General features: G+C 45.4%; 1 protein-coding gene across 1 annotated transcript in view; it reads left to right on the top strand.

Annotated features, from left to right (window-relative positions):
• Window positions 1-1,773: 1,773 nt before the first annotated feature.
• The window catches only part of gbe1a (glucan (1,4-alpha-), branching enzyme 1a), a 308,612-nt gene continuing 290,654 nt past the window's right edge, over window positions 1,774-19,731 (top strand). Inside the window, exon 1 of the mRNA XM_083635195.1 lies at window positions 1,774-1,958. Within this exon, the coding sequence (XP_083491321.1) occupies window positions 1,867-1,958 (92 nt within the window). The 5' untranslated portion in view covers window positions 1,774-1,866. The remainder of the gene's footprint in view (window positions 1,959-19,731) is intronic.

Below are 19,731 nucleotides of genomic sequence, written 5' to 3'. Positions count from 1 at the left end.
CTTCTTTCTTGTAGTATGTACTGCCACTGCCCTCACAAAGTATGGATTGTAGTGTGTAGCATGCATGCAAAATGCATACTATTGGGACACACTACATCTGTCGTCACGTGAGCTTCCTGAACTCCGACCTCTTGCTCACTTCCGCCGACGTCCGCAGCGCCACATTTGAGTTTTTTTTTTTTTTTTTTTCCAATAAACAAAGTCTGGCAATAACAAAACAGTACATTATACAAAAAAATCAGACTAAGCATTTACAAAATTGGAACAGACAATCAAATAAACAAATTGCTGTTATATTGTAATGTATGTTGTTGTTTCTAATAAACTGATGTGATGATACTTACATGCAGTCTCATTCTTAACAGTATAATAACATGCATATTTCTGTCAGTGTTCACGGCGTCATGGAGGTGGGCGTGGATTATACACGCAGCTCACTCAGTGCGACGTAACTCCAGTAGGTGGCGGTAATGCACAAAACGTTGTTTGCCAACCGCCATAAAACATTAGAAGAAGAAGAACTTCCGCTGCACAAAGGATTGTGGGGAAGTTTGGCTGGCGCAGCATGCATCGATGCATACTCCGAAATAGGAGCTGATGTAGTACAACATCCTGGTACTCTTGGCATACTGCATCTGACATACTATGTATTGGGACATACTAATTATTTTTTTGCCTACTAAATAGTATGGAAGTATGGGTATTGGAACGGGGCCCAGAACTGCATCGCACTGCACCGCGCCCCTTTTGGGGGGAATGCGGAAATCCTCTTTGACTCAGGCTGAACGGACATGACGACAGACCAGTCAACCTTAATTTATTAATATATCTCGACCGTTCAGGTTCGGGCAAGGTCGCAAAATAATTAGTAGACATGTTTATCAAACCAAAAAAACACTTGAACCCGAAATTAATGAATTGGTATTTTGTCTATGCTAGCTAAAAACACGGCAAAAATACCATCACAACAATGCTATTCATTCTTTCTATCCCCCAAAATGGGACGTGGGCTTGACGCTTTGGATGTGCAGGTCTGGTCTATTCATAGCTTTCAAGGGGCGTTACGTGCTGCCAGGAACGCCCACCTGACGGTCAAAAAAAAAACTTGTTCATTCCGCTGCCAGCCAAGTCGACTAGTTTCTCACGCTGTTCCTGAAGGGCTATATGGCTATCACAGGGCTGGCTACCTGTATTGGAATGCTAACCCTGTTGATTTGCAGAGTGGACAAACAGCAACAGTCTGTCTATGTTAACCTCGCATCACCAGGCTCTTCTCGGCGAGAAAGAGCCTGGCTCCCGCCCACAATTGATTTTGTCACCCTACTGGTTCCGGCCTAGAGCCCGCCCTAGACCGGATGGCAGCGTTTCTAGCTCGTCAACTTTCACGTTAACTTGACAATTTGACCCAATTATCAGAACGGCAAACAACAAAACAAAAGATGGACGTACCGAAGTTCTTTTAGAAACATTGCGGATTCACAATCTCACATATTTTTAAGCCAATACAGAAGCTTTGCATCAGACAATTAATCGAGGGAAGAGACATCAAGCTAACAGCAACACAGATGTTTTTTGGCGCACTGCCTTCCGGTGTTCATTCTGGTTCCGTGGTTTACGCCCCATGACAAAAAGCGGGGTGGAAGGTGCCCAGACTAGTCTATGTGAACAAGCTGAATGGGGCTCACAGGCACAGGCAGCAGAGCGCGTGCCAAGGGGGAGGGGCCGGGCCACGAGGAAGGAACGCCCCTCTCCTCTCTGCTGTCTGTCCCGCAGTTCACTTGTGAGTAGTTTTGCGACACACAAGTTACTACAACTTCTTGGTGTATAACGTTACAGATACAGACAGACAGTAGGCTACTTGTGAACATGGGAGGTCGTCCGGTCGAGCTGCCTGACCTTGGAGAGTTTCTCCGACTGGATCCGTATGTAGTCCCGCACGCCGAGGACCTGCGTAGGAGGTAAACACGCTCAATTCACGGTGCTGTTGTTACCGAGTCCTCCTCCTGGCTGTTACCAACTGAACTGAACTGAACTGAACAGTCTGTTCTGTGGGGCAGCTAGCTAACGGCTTCTGTAATGCTCTTCATAGTCCCGCATCCATTCAGAAACAAACAGCGAACATGCTATATTACACATGCTCACACACTTCCTTGACTTGTTGACCACTGTGTGGCTCAACGTGCTAGAGGCGAGGCCACATGTCAGTAAAGCTCTTTAGACAGATGCGCTGCTGCACATGTCATTCCTGTACAAAACGTGATTTAAGGAAACCTGCCAGCGGTATTTAGCTAGTGATATGGTAGCTAGTTCATGTTCCTTTATCTAACAAATACATGATTTCCTGCTATGGGAAGGCGTTTCATTGAAGTTAATGAACGATAATGCCGCTTAGTTATAATTGAGGTCAGACTAAAGGTTTTGAGATAAACGGTCCTGTCATCACAGCCCAACTATCTTCATGTCCTGGGCCGATTATGAAATAGGTGGTGGTCATTTAGGCCAGGGCATTAGCTAATGCCACACCACCACCAGATGATGTTGCACCGCTTTGATACAGATTAGGAGATAAGAAGATCCTTTTCAGCTTTTGTGCCAGTCAATGAGACAGTTGTGCACATTTGGTATGGCTCTAGTGGAGCTGTGTGTGTGTGTGTGTGTGTGTGTGTGTGTGTGTGTACCATTATGTTTATCGCTATATGGCCTTGGCTTGGAGGGTAGATTGTAGCATACTGTAACGAATCAGGAATTCGTCCAAGGAACCAGGAGACTTGAAGTTGGTACAGTCTTTTATTCTGTGGCTTCACAATAGCTCCTAGCGGTAGCTTCGCTGCTAGCTCCACACACGTCCAGTCAACTCTCTCTCATAGCTTGACTGACCATGCTCTAGACAGGATGGCAACCTACACACCGTTCCCCCCAGGAACACCCACACATATCAGTTCCTAGCTAAACACGGAAACACCCCAATACACGCCAAAACCCCGGATCGCTACATATCCCTCACCCAACAAGAAGTCGCGCCCAGGCGACACCCACAACCCCCACATATCCTCCTGTACCAAAACACAACACCATCAACATTTTTCCACCCGTCACCATATCAAATTCTAATTCCCACAGTTTCTTCTTTTATTACAGCACACCATAATGTCTAGTTTTCATCAGGTACTCCATAATGTCTAGTTTTCCATTAGGCACTCCATAATGTCTGGTTTACATTAGGCACTCCATAATGTTTAGTTTTCATTAGGCACTCCGTAATGTCTAGTTTTCATTATTTCTCTTCTTTTTCACACCATTCAAATTCAACCCACATTTCCCATTAACACATTCACTGCCAGCCGTCTTTTCAATACTGTAGGTAGGTTCTGCCAAGGTTTTTTTTTTAGGATTCTGGCTCATCTTTCAAGAGCCGAGGATTCTTTTCTGCTAAGATTTTGTGAACACAAATGATCTCAAAAGAACTAATAGAATGTGTGCTTTCTCTGTCTAAAAGAGTTAGTTTGTAGAGTTAGTAGTTATGTAGGCATTAGCAGTAGAATACAGCATGGTTTCAGCGTCTGAAAATTTATTCTGAGATAAATGGCTTTTTGTGAAATTCGATAGAACAGTCACTTTAACCATTTATTTTTGGCGTAAGACGTCAGACATCTAAACAATAGTTTTGAACAGTAATTTCCTCCATAGCAGCAGGAAACCCCCCTCTCCTTCAAACTCCTCCCTCCGTGGGTGTGTCTCTGGTGGCTTTGCAGCGTTTGTCACAAGCGAGGCTCTGCCTGTCTGTGCTGCCTGGCTGCTGGCGGCTGCTCTTTGGGCGAGTCTGCATGAGTCGTTTCGGTTGTGAGCTCAGCTGCAATGAAGCTGCGTGCGATTGTGGGCTTTCTGCGGGTGTTTCAAAGTGTGTTGCACGCATAATCTATTATGCAAATTTGCAATCCCCCACCGCCAGCTCCCAGCGCGATAATGCGCGAAAGCGAAAGCGTTTTCGCCAATCCATTTTACAGTATGAGAGAATGGTTTCCTCGCGCGTTCCCCTGCAGTTTTGGCTCGGCTTTTTCTAGTCTGGAGAGCACTGTCGCCACTTAGTGGGTCGGTGGAATGGGTTGTACACGTTCGGTGGCTCCAATATTTTTATAGGAGACGTGGGGGGCGTTGATCCACGTCCCACTGTCAATTTTTTTTTTTTTTTTTAAGACGAGATATCTCGTCATTGGCAGTCAACCGTTGGATTTTTTAAGACGAGATATCTCGTCAATGGCAGTGAACGTGTTAACATTCCCAAACAACAGACTTTTCTTTTTTTCACACACCACTTAATTTCCGTAACACCACCACCCACATTTAGCTACTTCACATCACCCACATTTCAATCCAACACAAGCCCCAACATTACATTATTTTCTTTTTTCTTTCCCCTTCCTTTCTACCACCACCGTTTCCATCCCCCCTCTGTGCCCCACAGTCAACACATGCACTGCAGTATCTCCGCACTTCCTCCTTTTGTTTGCCCCAGTAGAAGTGTCCACGGATGAGGCTGAGTGTCTCTTCGGGCCCACGATCACCGTATGGGCCCTCGTGCACCCCCTTCAGTGCCAATTCTCGCAGGCAACCGGGTACAACCCACTGGGTCCTGCTTTTCCCGTGCCCCTTTCTCTCCAAAACCCCATCTCCACTCAGATGCAGGTCCGAAAACATGTTCCACAGTCCTCTCGTGGCACCGGAAAACATGTGAATCTCCTCCACTGGGGGCCGGCGTCCGGCTGCCACCCACGCATACACCGGACCGATATCTGCATCCTCCATCTGTCTGCGTCTCCACTCACCCCCGTTGACATGCGTGATGTTCCTGTCCTCGTCTGTCGGCTCCACCTCTTGCACTCGCTCGTCCTCCCGTCCCGCTCCCCCAGGGGGCGGCGTGTTGAGGGCAGCAGGGCGAACACCACTGGCGTCGATCTCCACCTCGGCTTTCTGCGCAGCAACCGTGGGGTGTGTGTAGCGGCTTGGTTGGGCCGGCTCCTCCGGTGTTGACCCCTCTCGCTCACCCAGGGACATGAGCGTCGCTCCCCCGACTGTAACAGCTCTACAGATGCTGTCTCTCCCTTCCCTCTGGCTGTTCAACACGATCCCCGCTCTCCTGATTGTCTCGTCACTGATGATGATGTCCCCCTCTACCGGCTGGTATGCAGAGCAGCTAGCCTGGGCCGGCTCAAACGTCACTCTCCTGCCCTGAATAACCGGCTCTGCACTGATCCGCTTCTCCACTGCCTGTTGCTCCGGCTGCATGTCTCCCCCATTCCCCAAAGTCTCAGTGCACTCTCTGGCTAAGTGCTCCGGCGAACGGCAAGTCCAGCAGAGTCTCACCTGCCCGCCGCCTGCACGTCTCTCTTCTCCCGCTGTCCTCCGGTCCCCGACAGCCTTTTGACACTCTCTAGCCAGATGTCCAATCGTTCCACATAACCAGCAGGCTCCCGGCCTTTCCCAGTACCGTCGCGGCGCGTACCTGGTCTTTCCCCCGGGACCGCTGCGACACCACCTCACTAGATGGCCCGGTTCCCCGCATGTCCAACACAGTCTCTTTTGCGGCTCCTCTGGCCGTTCTCCACGCTGCGCCACTTCTTTGCTCAACTCGTCCACACGTTGCATCACCTCCCGCAGCATTCGCCACAGCTCCACTGCCCAGGCAGGAGTCGCTTCCACCAGCCGTCTGACTTCTTTCAACAAACGGGCTTCCATGCCCGCCAGCACCGAGCTGATCCCCGTCGTCAGCTCCTCTTTCCTCCCGTTCACCGACGGCCATTCTCCGCCGCACACCATCGCACGTTGTGCTCTTAGCAGCTAGCAGTTTGCAGTTAGCACCCCTGGTAGCTAACCTACTACCGCTAGGTCGCTGGAGCCCAAAAGCCGTATCACACACAGTCTCTTTTGCCGTTCCTTCTCACCCTCTCCCCTCTCGGCCGAATCAGAGGCGTTACCGCTTTACTTGCTGACACCAGTGTAACGAACCAGGTATTCGTCCAAGGAACCGGAGACTTGGACGGTAGCTTCGCTGCTAGCTCCACACACGTCCAGTCAACTCTCTCTCATAGCTTGACTGACCATGCTCTAGACAGGATGGCAACCTACACACCATTCCCCCCAGGAACACCCACACATATCAGTTCCTAGCTAAACACGGAAACACCCCAATACACGCCAAAACCCCGGATCGCTACAATACATTAGGATGGAATGGTGGTGTGTGTGTGTGTGTGTGTCTGTCTGTGTGTGTGTGTGTGTGTGTGAGAGAGAGAGAGAATGCACACATGCATGTAATTTCAAGCTTGTTATGAGTCAGCATATCCCACCTGAAGTCAACCTGTGACAAGATGGTGAGAAGAGAGAGAGAGAGAGCACGAGCAGGCTTGTGTGTTTTAGTCAGGCGTTGTCAGCACAAGTCTGCCTTATCTGCCATCGGGGAGCTGATGCTATGCTTTTCTTCAACATTATCTCAATGTGGTCTCCTCATGAATGTGAAATTTATGTATTTCTCACTTTTCCAGAAAGTTCTCGACAGTCACACACACCACACATAAGTCATATCAACTCTTTAAAAGTGAAGCATGACTAAAAGATTAATGATTCTTATCTCATTTAATTTCACTCCCTTGATTATATGTCTCTCATCTCTTTCTCACTGCGTCACTATGCGCACGCACGCACACACACACACACACACACACACACACACACACACACACACACACACACACACACACACACACACACACACACACACACACACACACACTTCTCACTCCTTTTTATCTAACTTTTCTGTCTCACACTTTATCACCTCTCTCTTATTATTAGGGTGCTCTCTCACTGCCTGGGAATGATTGCTTTCGTTCCATTCTGTTCCATGCCTGAGTACGATTGCCCCCTCTCCCCCGCTGGTCAGCTTTCACATTACAACATTTCTTCCGCGCTCGGGAAAGGAATGGAACACTTGCAGAGTGCACTTGTGTCATCAACTACGCCTGGAGTGTATCTTCGCCCGTGTGTTGTCTACATGGTTCGCTATGGTTGGCGTTCATATTCGCAAGTGTTCCGTGCCCGGGCACACCAAAGCGTTCCCAAGGCCACCTTTTCAAGTGGACCTTGTCAACAGTACGCTGTTCCGCGCCCGCGCATAGAACGCAACGTTCACACTCATGAAATGAACCGCACCTGGGGCCATTTTGGGGACAAGTGTGCTCGGTTCCGCTCCCGGGTCCCCAGTGTGAAAGCAACCTAAATGTTTATTTGTTGAATGACGAGCCAAAAATAACTATTATTAACAGATGAAACACATGAAGAGGAAAAGTAATTGGCTGTCTGATCCGTTTCCTCTGCTTCTCAATGGAGCCACTGATTTTTTTTTTTTTTTTTTTTTTTACAATTTTCAGACCAAAAACAGACAAAACAAAACAAAACAAAAATATACATATATCAACATTCCAATGTTACAGCGTTGTGCCATCAGCCTCATCAAGTGCTTATTGTGCTTGTAAGAGATGTACGTGGGATCCCATGCAAGGGGTCCATGAAAAGTCAGCTGGGCAAATTACTTGTGGCTTCCAACCTCGTCTTTAGGCCAGAAATGGGTCCCAGATAGCCGAGAATTTCACAAGAGAATTGGTCCTCAGGAACCGGAGTCTCTCCATACGTATAACCGAAACCATGTCCGTCAGCCACAGCTTAAAAGAAGGTGGAGAGAGGAAGACTTCCACTCCTTCAGAATAAGTCTCTTGGCGACTAGGGATGTTCATCAATTATCGAAAATCGATAATTGATCGTTAAGGAATTGATTCGATCATGTGGAATTTTGATCGATTATTATTATTATTATTATTATAATTTTTTTTTTTTGCGGACTAGGTTTGGGTGGAATTCGTTCCTCCTCGCCCCACTCCATTGCACAGCCGACTAATGTGAGGTGGAGCTTCATATAGTCTCTAGTTTTGTGGCTGGGCACGGGCCTTTGTGCCAAAAACAACGTTTTAACACATTCACTGCCAGCCGTTTTTCCAATACTGTAGGTAGCTTCTGCCAAGGTTTTTTTTGAGGATTCTGGCTCATCTGTCAAGAGCCGAGGATTATTTTCTGCTAGGACTTTGTGAACACAAAATAACTCAAAAGAACTAATAGAATGTGTGCTTTCTGTCTAAAAGAGTTCGTTTTTATCATGTTCTGTTATGTAGGCATTAGCAGTTGAATACAGCATGGTTTCAGAGATTTTCAGAGAGTTTTGAGATAAATGGATTTTTAGAACCACCTCACGTGCCTGTGATTATGGGTGCCCTTGGGCAAGTGTGTATACTGTATTGTGTGTGTGTGTGTGTTAGAGCTGCAACTATCGATTCTTTTAGTAATCGAGTATTCTACCGAATAATCCATCGATTAATCGAGTAATCGGATAAGAACCCTTTTTTGTGTTTTCAAAGGCTTATCGTAACTATACACCAAAAAATAAGATAAATCTCTTCAAATAAACAACTACATTAGTTTCTTTCTTAGAAAAAACAACATTTTTATTTTTAAATTGCATAGAACTGGCAGTGTCATCTTTTCAACCTGACGTTTGAGTTCTTCCAGTGTACAGCAACCGTTAAATAATATGAATGAATGGCTTACTAGCTAGTTTACATCGTTCATTTACCTTACAGCTGCATGAGGCAACTTCACACATTGCTGCTTCCAAATGGCAGCGGGAGATAACTGAAACATTTGAACTTTAAGACCCAGAAATCCTGTAATGTGATGTCAGTAAACTGTGCACAAGCACGCTGGTCGCTGTATGATAGCTTCACAACAAAGGAAAATGGAAGAGTACACACATTAGTGGTTTATATTGGAACACTTTCAAACTTGCATGCAAAAAGGGGGAAACCACAACCAAGTTAAATTGTAGAAAACTGTATTTATTAACTCAAGGTAATTGCACATATTTACTGCTTTAGTTTTAACATGAACCCAACCAGTGCTTTTTTTTCTTTTTTCTGTCATTATTGAGCGAGGTGACGTAATCTGGGCCTTGCCTTGCTAAGCAGTGCCTAAAAAATAAAATAAATAAAAATAAATGTCTCTACACATACTGGTGTGTATTAAACTAGTGTCTTCTTCAGCTCAAGTCCAAGTCAAGTCCCAAGACTTTGAGGGCTGATTTTTTTATATATAAAATATTGGAAAAAAAAATCCAAGTCCCTCACAACACTCTCTCTCCTTCACTGCCTACTTCCTTTAGCCCTTCACCACTTCACTTCCTCTCTCCTTCACTGCCTACTTCCTTTAACCCTTCACCACTTCACTTCCTCTCTCCTTCACTGCCTACTTCCTTTAGCCCTTCACCACTTCACTTCCTCTCTCCTTCACTGCCTACTTCCTTTAACCCTTCACCACTTCACTTCCTCTCTCCTTCACTGCCTACTTCCTTTAACCCTTCACCACTTCACTTCCTCTCCTTCACTGCCTACTTCCTTTAGCCCTTCACCACTTCACTTCCTCTCTCCTTCACTGCCTACTTCCTTTAACCCTTCACCACTTCACTTCCTCTCTCCTTCACTGCCTACTTCCTTTAGCCCTTCACCACTTCACTTCCTCTCTCCTTCACTGCCTACTTCCTTTAACCCTTCACCACTTCACTTCCTCTCTCCTTCACTGCCTACTTCCTTTAGCCCTTCACCACTTCACTTCCTCTCTCCTTCACTGCCTACTTCCTTTAACCCTTCACCACTTCACTTCCTCTCTCCTTCACTGCCTACTTCCTTTAACCCTTCACCACTTCACTTCCTCTCTCCTTCACTGCCTACTTCCTTTAACCCTTCACCACTTCACTTCCTCTCTCCTTCACTGCCTACATAACCTCTTCAATCCACTCTGCAATATGTGCACCCGTGTGTCTCTCTTCAAGGGGCATGGTTGTAAGGCAGTGGGACTCCATTTCCCAATCCTCTCTCAGAAAGTGACACGTCACCCCCATATAGGCCTCTGTCGCTACACTTGTCCAAATGTCAGTAGTGAGTGCCATCATGTTTGGCGTCTTAAGCCTCTCGATCAACTTGCCTTTGACCTCCTCATACTTTTTCTCCATCTTATTCGTGAAGAAGGTCCTTGAGGGAAGTGTGTAGTTCGGGTTGAAACTCGAAATCATCTTTCTGAATCCTTTATCTTCCACCATGGACAGAGGGCGCATGTCTGTCACAATCATATTCAAAATGCTATTGCTGAACTCAGCTGCTTGTTCACTTGAACATGATGGACCCGTCCTTATAAAGCTGTCCATTGTACGCTGTGATCCGCTGAAAAAGAGGTGAAATAATAATTAATATTGATATTTATTAGGTAAGTTCATAACAAAACTGGAGAATGCGCATTTACACACCCTAGACCTGTTGCCTATTATTGACACAAATATCAGAATAGCAAGATAACAGGTCAGGTGGTGTAATAATTGGAGCCTAAAATGCACCAATTAAATAGTTGTTTGCAATCATCATGAGAAGAGTCGACCGGTCTAGGGTGTGTAAATGTACATTCTCCACATACACACTCTTTCTCTCTCACACACACACACTCACTCTCTCTCTCTCACACACCAACAGGCTAGTGTGATCACACACACACACACACACACACACACACACACACACACACACACACAACGCTGTTAAATTAGCCGCTAACGTTAGGTTAACGTTAGGTTGAGCTTTGTATTTCTCACAGAAAACGGCAAGCCACATCAAAAAAATGCAGCGTGAATGCAGTTACTAATAGTCATATTGGCAACGTGGCAAGCCAGCAGCACAACTACTACTAGTCTTAATATCAAGTAGCAATCATTAGCATACATTTACATTAGCGTTGTGTATAGTTAACGTTACGTTACCTTGCTCCGCTCGACGTAGATGCGCTGGTGGATGCGTAGACTGGATGTTTACGGTTCAGGTGCTGAAGCATTGACTGTTGTGATATGCAAGGATCGTCTACAGTACTTGCACACCACTGAGTTCGTGTCCTTTTTCAGCGTGAAATGATCCCACACTTTAGACAGTTTCGGTCGCTTTTTCGGCCCTGGTTCTTCCCTTCCCGGCTCCTCCTGTCTGCTTTCTCCGTCGCCTCGTTCCATTTTGCGGGGTCCGCTCGCTAGTCGCTATAGCTGCTCTCTGGTCTGTCTGTGTCCTCACGTGTTTACACAGGAAGAGCGCTGTGCCACACCAGTAAGCGTCCGTGAGAAACAGTCTCTCTAAATGCCGTGTCGAGGCGAATCATTTTGGCCTCGATCAATTTAATTATTCGAGTTATTCGAGGTACTCGAGGAATCGCGACAGCTCTAGTGTGTGTGTGTGTGTGCGTGTGCGTGCGTGCGTGCGTGATTCGATAGAACAGGCAGAACAGTCACTTTAACCATTTATTTTTGGCATCAGTGAGACATCAGACATCTAAACAATATAGTTCTGAACAGTAATTTCCTCCATAACAGCACCCCCACCCCCCTCTCCTTCAAACTCCTCCCTCCGTAGGTGTGTCTCTGGTGGCTTTGCAGCGTTTGTCACAGCCTAGGCGAGTCTCTGCTCTGCTGCCTGTCTGTGCTGCCTGGCTGCTGGCGGCCGCTCGTCGGGCGAGTCTGGATGGGGCTCGTTCGTTTCTGGGTTTTCGGTTGTGTGGTGGGATGGAGCTGCGTGCGATTCTGGGCTTTCTGCTGGTGTTTCAAAGTGTGTTGCACACAGAGTCTATTTTTGGAATCGCCCACTGTTGTGCACCAGCGCGAAAGCGTTTTTGCCAAACCATTTTCATGAGAATGGCTTCCTCACGCTTTTTCCTGGTGTTTTTCCTCGGCTTCCTCTAGTCTGGAGAGCACTGTCGCCACTTAGTGGGTCGGTAAAATAGGTTATACACATTCAATAGCTCCCATATATTTATAGGAGATGTAAAAGGGTTTGATCCACGTCCCACCGTCAATTTTTTTTTTTTTTTTTTTTTGACGAGATAACTCGTCCACGGCAGTCAACCGTTGGATTTTTTTTGACGAGATAACTCGTCGACGGCAGTGAACGTGTTAAACATGGGGAATTCACACCGGCATGCGCCGGGGACACAAACAAACGCACCCAGCGGTCTGCAGACCTCAGTGAGGCTAAGGCCTGTTGATTTGACTCTTGTGCTGTCAGCTAAGCTGGAAGACGCCGATTGCCTTACATGCCTTAACCTGACATGTAACATGTTTGTTTACCTGGCCACAGCGCTAGTGTCTGATATTCTTACTACAAAGCGGCATCGCCATTATAGCTGGCCGAGAACGCGCAACGTTATTACCAGACCAGAGTAAAAAAAATATATATATATATATATATATATATATATTATTATTATTATTATTACGCTATCGATAATCGATAATTGATCGTTAACACGTTCACTGCCGTCGACGAGTTAACTCGTCAAACAGAAACCAACCGTTGACTGCCGTCGACGAGTTAACTCGTTTGACGGTGGGACGTGGATCAAAGCCTCTTACATCTCCTATAAAAATATGGGAGCTATTGAATGTATTTTACCGACCCATTAAGTGGCGACAGTGCTCTCCAGATTAGAGAAAGTCGAGTAAAAACAGCAGGAAAAAGCGTGAGGAGAATGAGAATGGTTTGGCGAAAACGCTTTCGCGCTGGGAGCTGGCGCACAATGGTGGGAGATTCCAAAAATAGACTCTGGGTGCAACACACTTTGAAACACGCAGCAGAAAGCCCAGAATCGCACGTAGCTTCATCCCAGCTCGCAACCGAAACCCCAGAAACGAGCGAGCCCGATCCAGACTCGCCCGACGAGCGGCCGCCAGGCAGCACAGACAGGCAGCAGAGACTCGCCTGTGACACCCGCTGCAGAGCCACCAGAGACACACCCACGGCGGGAGGAGTTTGCGGGGTGCTGTGGGGGTGCTGTTATATTGGAGGAAATTACTGTTCAGAACTATTGTTTAGATATCTGATGTCTCACTGATGCCAAAAATAAATGGTTAAAGTGACTGTTCTGCCTGTTCTATTGAATTTCACAAAAATGCATTTATCTCAGCTTTCCTTCTCAGACGCTGAAACCATGCTGTATTCAACTGCTAATGCCTACATAACAGAACATGATAAAAACTAACTCTTTTAGACAGAGAAAGCACACATTCTATTAGTTCTTTTGAGATATTTTGTGTTCACAAAGTCCTAGCAGAAAATAATCCTCGGCTCTTGAAAGATGAGCCAGAATCCTCAAAAAACCCCATTGGCAGAAGCTACCTACTGTATTGGATAAACTGTTGGCAGTGAATGTGTTAATTTTCCCGATTTTCGATTATGGAAATTGTTCAAAATGAACATCCCTATTGGCGACAGCGACAGTCATCCCCTGTGTCAGAGACTGCTACACAGCCGTACTGAGGAGCAGAGAGGATTCTGAGCAGCCGAAGATGGCGAGTTCCGCCTCCGGCTGAAGGGTTATTTTTTATAGGCCTTAGAGTACCAATCAAATATTTTTTAGAGATGCTGCGATCAAGATTTTTCAATTCCGATCCGATTTCGATATTTTAGCTCAAAACCGATCCGATTCCGATCAAATTTCGATACCCGATTCGATACCGATTTCGATCCGATACCGATACAGCACATATTTAAGTTCTCTCTATGTTGTCTGATAGCTAGCAGGTAGGCATGGGTCGATTTCCGGTTTTACCGGTTCGGTTCGGTATACGAGCCCAAACCGGTTTGATCACGTGCAAACCGAAAAAACCTAAAAAAAAAAAAAAAAAAAAAAAAAAAAATTTTAATTTTTTTTTTAATTTTTTTTAAAAAATTTTTTGCCAGTCCATTCTGATTGCACTATTGTTCGTATTAGCCTCTTCTCAAGTTGCACTAGTAGGCAAAAGTCTTATTTTGTTTATTATGTTGATGTTTGAAGAAAAGTTAAGCTGAATAGTTATGAGAAATAAAAACAGTGTGTTGTTACAGTTAAAAGGTTCTGCTTATTTGTATTCAGTGTTCGTGCTGGTTGGCAGCATACCAGCTTAGAGGTGCATTATCGCCACCAACTGCAGCCGCTTTGATACGTTTTTTTGGGGAATATCGAACCGGTTTCAAAATGTTCAAACCGACCCATGCCTAGGCCCTATATTGTGTGAATTTGAGTTTTGAAGTTTATAAGGCAGCTCAGCTGTAAGCCAATCCATTCTGATTGCACTGCTTGTGTTTTTATTAGCCTTTTTCTCAAGTTGCACTATAGGCAGAAGTCTTATTTCATTTATTATTTTGATGTTTAGAAGAAAAGTTGAGCTGAATAGTTATGAGAAATAAATACAGGGTGTGTTTGTTACACAGGTGTCCTGCTTCTTTTTATTCAGTATCATTGCTGGTTGACAATACCAGCTTAGAGGTGTATTATCGCTATCAGGTGGACTGAAGTTGCACTACAGACAGTTATGGGCCACACTCGGGAGCCCTGCTTGAATTTTTTTTTTTTTTTTTTTTTTTTTTTTTTTTTTTTTTTAAATTACAAAAAAAATCGGTATACCGGTTCGATCCGGTTTAGACAGCAATATCGAACCGGTTTTAAAATTTTCAAACCGACCCAGCCCTACTAGCAGGCAACAAACATTTTTAGGGTTAGGTATGTATGTGTGTGCTTTGGTAATATAGTATGTAAACGATTTAGTTCATCTAATTAATTTGATGTAAAACTAAAACATAACAATCAAATACACACTTCTTTTGTAATGGGTGAACACTGGACAAAAATAATTATTGTTTCCTCACACATACACCCCCACTCTGTCTCACACAGGACACATACACACACAGCCCTGTCCCTGTTTGTGCATACATTTCCACTGCCAGATTGGAGGAGTCTTTTGTCATTTTCTAATGTTACTTCTCTTCAGTGCAATACGTTTTGATAACGACCTGCTGTACAGCGCCGTTCGCTCAGTCAACTAACGTGTCGTTAACGTGAGTTAGAGGAGAAAGATATAGCTGCTGTTAGCTAGCTAATTAGCCATGTTAGCTGCCTCAGTGGGTAACGTTAGCCTATAGAGAGTATTTATCTGACGTTTATGTTAGCTACTCCTCAAACCTGCGGGTGGAAATGGTTTATGAGATGCGATGTATGTTGAAGCAAGACAACGTTTTGGCCCTGGTCATCCTAGGCTCAACGCGGCCTCTGTGTGCTGCTGCTGCTGCTGCTGCATGCTGGATAGAAATCCTGGAGCGGAGTCATGGAATGGAGTGCTTATATCGGAGCCTTGGATCGGTCATTTTCGCTGGAATCCGATCCGATCCGATCCATGTTTTTTGGCTGATATCGCGCCGATATCCGATCACATGATCAGATCGCAGCATCTCTAATATTTTGGCCCAAAATCCAGACAGTGAAGGGCAAAAACAAAAAGCATGGGATAGTGTACCCTCTGACTCCTGACACCTATCACATAGTGGTGAGACAGAAGGCTAGATCTTGTGCAACCTGGACTTGGAATAATGAAGACGATGAGTGACCTTAAATTGGATCAGCTGGTGTCTGCTGTTACTGATTTATTGTTCTTGACGGAGGCATTACGGCATGTGTTGTTGTTTTTTCCCTCTCCCCTCAGGCACGGGTACTGGTAGCCTACATAGTATGAGAATCATTGTGGTTGATAGTAAAACATTACATTTTCTTCACTGGCTCATTCGGTGTCTTCTCTCTCTCTCTCTCTCGCCCCCTCCCTGCCTGCACGTTCCTCCCTGTACACCCGCACACATACACGGGGCCGCGGCATGGCTGACTGATGAAACGTGCAAATTCAACAATTTAGTTTTTTCCATGTTCCAAAGATGATGCAAGCATGAAGCTGTCTATAGCCCATTATTTTAGCTACTCAACAAAATGAGGCAGATCACTCAGAGAGAGGATGATGCTGCAGTGGAGAGGAACCAAGTTTAGGGATGGCGAAAATGTGTTTTTTCTTTTCCTGACCGACAACCGACGCTCATTAACCGAAATAACCGACAAGATTAAAATGGACTAATTATTACTTCATGCATTCCCCTGGCTGGTGGAGTTGGCGCAACATATTCACCTTTCCCTAGATGCGGTGAGGACTGTCTGTTTCTGAAACAGTGTTTCAGCAGATGACGGTGTCTCACTCACTCTCTCTGTCTGCTGTCTGGTGCACATGAGGAGCAGGGCAGCGCGACCCCACCAGTCCAACTGGCCTGGCGAGATGTCTCCCCTTGTAACGACCTTATTCTGCGATGAACTAGTACAGTGATACTCAACTGGCGGCCCGCGCCTGTGTGGTCCGCGATGGAATTGCATTTTTTTTTTTTTTTTTTTTTTTTTTTTTTTAACAGTGCACCTGAACGCAACATGCAAGATACCCGCTGAATAAGGCCATGTTGAGACTAGGAGGCCAAATCTGATTTGTGAACTTTAGTGACCTATTAATGACTTTATCCAGATTGGACTCTGGACGCTCCAAGTCTGATTTGTGTCACTTGTCCCAAACCACATATGGAGGTAGTTTCCAATCTGCTTTCGACTGATGTGACTTGAGTGCGGACACGCAGATCCACCGAATCTGAATTTGAACGTCACTCGCAACTCGTCATCAAATGCTTCTGCGGAGGAAAACCACGTCACCAACGTACGTATTTACTGACACCCACGTTGTTACCATAGCAACCCATGCAGATAGGCTGTTTAGGTCTGGCCACACAGATCCGACTTGAGAATCAGATTTGTGGCAGTGCGGACACACTCCCAAATCAGATTTGGGAAACCAATCAAGATAATGATGATTAATGACTTTATCAGCAAATCGGATTTGCCTGTAATGTGAACATGGCCAGTGGCGCCGGAACGAGTTTGCAATAAGGGGGACACAATTTTTTTTTTTTTTTTTTTTTTTTTTTTTTCCGGCGACCGTTAGGGCGCCGACGAAAAATTGACGTTTTTATGGACGTTTGGATGATTTTTAGCCATATTTAGATGAATATCTCATTTTAAATTAACATTAGGATTATACTGTAGTAATGTAATTATTCAGTATTTTTCCTTTTCTCACTCACTTGGTGACCTGCTCTCCCTTTAGGTAATTTTATAATTACACTACAACAGACAGCAACACAGGCAGAAACACTGAACTTATTATTATTATTATTATCACTTCGAAACACAGTGCAAAACTTGTCATCTCAACACAAAAATAAAATAACAATAACCGTATACGATTATAGCAGCAGCCAATGACAGTGAGTGCAGTACAGAGTCCAGGTCTGTCTGTCTCTCAGGTGTAATAATCCCACAATGATCATGGCTTTAACAAGTGTCACAGGCTGTGTAAACAGTGTAAAGTGGGCTCTCTGTAACTTGATCCCTGGGTCTGTCTGTCTCAGGTGTAATAATCCCACAATGATCACGGCTTTAACAAGCATCACAGGCTGTGTAAACAGTGTAAAGTGGGCTCTAAGCGTCAGGGGCAGTTGCCCCCTCAGATTAAAAAAAAAAAAAAAAAAAAAAAAATTTTTTAGGGGGACCAAATTTTAAGGGGGACAAAATGTCCCCATGTCCCCCTTGTTCCGGCGCCAGTGAACATGGCCTAAGTGTCCAAATGTTCATGTCATTCTGGCCAATACTCTACTTCTGTTATAGCATTTCAGTCTGGAATATGGAATATCTTTCAATAATCTATGATTTAGCTGCTAAATTGTCAAATACCGCCGTCTGCTCGCTACCCAGGCACTTATGTATGTACTTAACCTAACTAACTATCCGGTGTGCACAACATTGTCAGACTAAACTCCGGCTGACACCCCAAAAACCTACAATCTGCTACAGAAAGATGTATATTGATTGTTTATTAACTGGCCCCTGGCCTTCTATCATTTCACGAAAGGGGCCCCCGGGCAAAGCAAGTTGAGTATCCCTGAACTAGTAGATTGTCGTGGCATTGTTTTCCACGGGCACATGTCGGTAAGCAAGGTGCGCACATCTGTCATCTGGCGATGCAGCCAGGTGTAGGCTACTCACCTTGAGGCAGTGACAGTCCATCTCCTCGTTGTGAAAAAAATTCTCAGAACTGGCATGTAACGGTAAACTTCATACTTTTAATCATCAATAAAGAGTTAACTTCATACTTTTAATCGTCAATTAACGCTGCTCAACTATGGTGCGGTCATACATACACGGTGGAGAGGATTACAATTAAATGTGAAGATAGCCCACAATCAGTGTTGGGCAGTAACGCGTTGCTAAGTAATTAGTACTGTAATTAGTTACTTTTTCAAAGTAATATAAGGCGTTACAATTTCCAAAACAGTAATTATATTACAGTAAAGCTGTGTTCACACCGAGATATTTATTTTTCTCTCCGTCGCTCGATTCAACCCTTTGGAATCGCTCTGTTGCTGTGTTTAAATCGCTCGTCAACAGGCACAATAATTGACGGACATCTGGGGGCTATAACGTTACGCAATGTCGTGATGTTTGTCCACTACGAGCCACCGTAGTTGTTTACAAGCTAAGCCTATCAGCGTGCTCCTAACGCGAGCTCTATACCGGTAGTACAGACTTCACTTCATGTCAGCTGTCAGCCTGTCAATCAGCTGTCAATGCGGTTTGTTGCCACACAATAAACCAGCGGTTTGTTCCAAGCCAGTGTGATCCTTGACTCACACGGCAGCCAATCAGCGTTGAACAGCGAGCGACTGATGGCAACGAAATTTCGCTCGAGTTGGGATATTTAATCTCGGGCAACATAGTTTACAATAGTAGCCTATCCAAGCCCGCTGGTCTCATGTAGAGCACAGCTGTCCTGTTGTTAATGTGAGCGCATTGCAGCGGCATAGCCAAATGGCATTACAGCAACGCAGCAACTTAATAAATAATTATCCCCCCACCAGCTCTCCCCGTCAATGACGATGCCATCATCCATCACGATGTTTCACTGTGGAGTAGGGATGTTCATCAATTATCGAAAATCGATAATTGATCGTTAAGGATTGGAATCGATCCTGTGGCATTTGGATTGATTTTTTAATTATTTAATTTTTTTTTTTTTTTTTGACTAGGTTTGGGTGGAATTCGTTCCTCCTCGCACCACTCCATTGCACAGCCGACTAACGTGAGGTGGAGCTTCATATAGTCTCTAGTTTTCTGGCTGGGCACGGGCCTTTGTGCCAACAAAACTGTTTTAAACATGGGAAATTCACACCAGCATGCGCCGGTGTACCAATCCCGGCGGGTCTTTGCACGGCGCAAATGCGCTCTGGAAAATGGCTCCTCCTGGGAAATCCTGTCTGTTGCTGTGTTGTCCTCGTTCTCCTCCTCCTCAGAAAGTTGTGACTCCGTCTCGTCTCGTTCGGGCTGGGACACAGGAACGGGGTCCGGCTTGGGTTTGGGACCAGGCGCTGGAACCGGATCGATCATGTTGGTCACGGGTTTGACTACCGCGAACAACTCATCCAGCGTTCGCTGCCCTGCAGCAAGGCGACCAGCTCGGGCAGCGCGCCGAGGGGCGTTTCAATGGCGTTTCTCCTACTCTGCAACAAAGCAGCGTTTCTCCGTTTTCTGTTCTTTCCTCCTCCCCCATTTCAAAACAACAGCTGCGGTAGTTGTTTGATCACGTGTTGTCGGCTTGGCTTTGAGGCCAGGGACCTGATACCATGTCACAGGCTGGGGAAGTCTTTGAACTACTCGTAAGCA

Source organism: Poromitra crassiceps (genome assembly GCF_964638095.1).
Source record: "Poromitra crassiceps genome assembly, chromosome: 1".
NCBI classification, from domain to species: domain Eukaryota; kingdom Metazoa; phylum Chordata; class Actinopteri; order Beryciformes; family Melamphaidae; genus Poromitra; species Poromitra crassiceps.
Note: the sequence above shows the minus strand (reverse complement) of the source record. Positions and strands in the feature narration are given on the sequence as shown.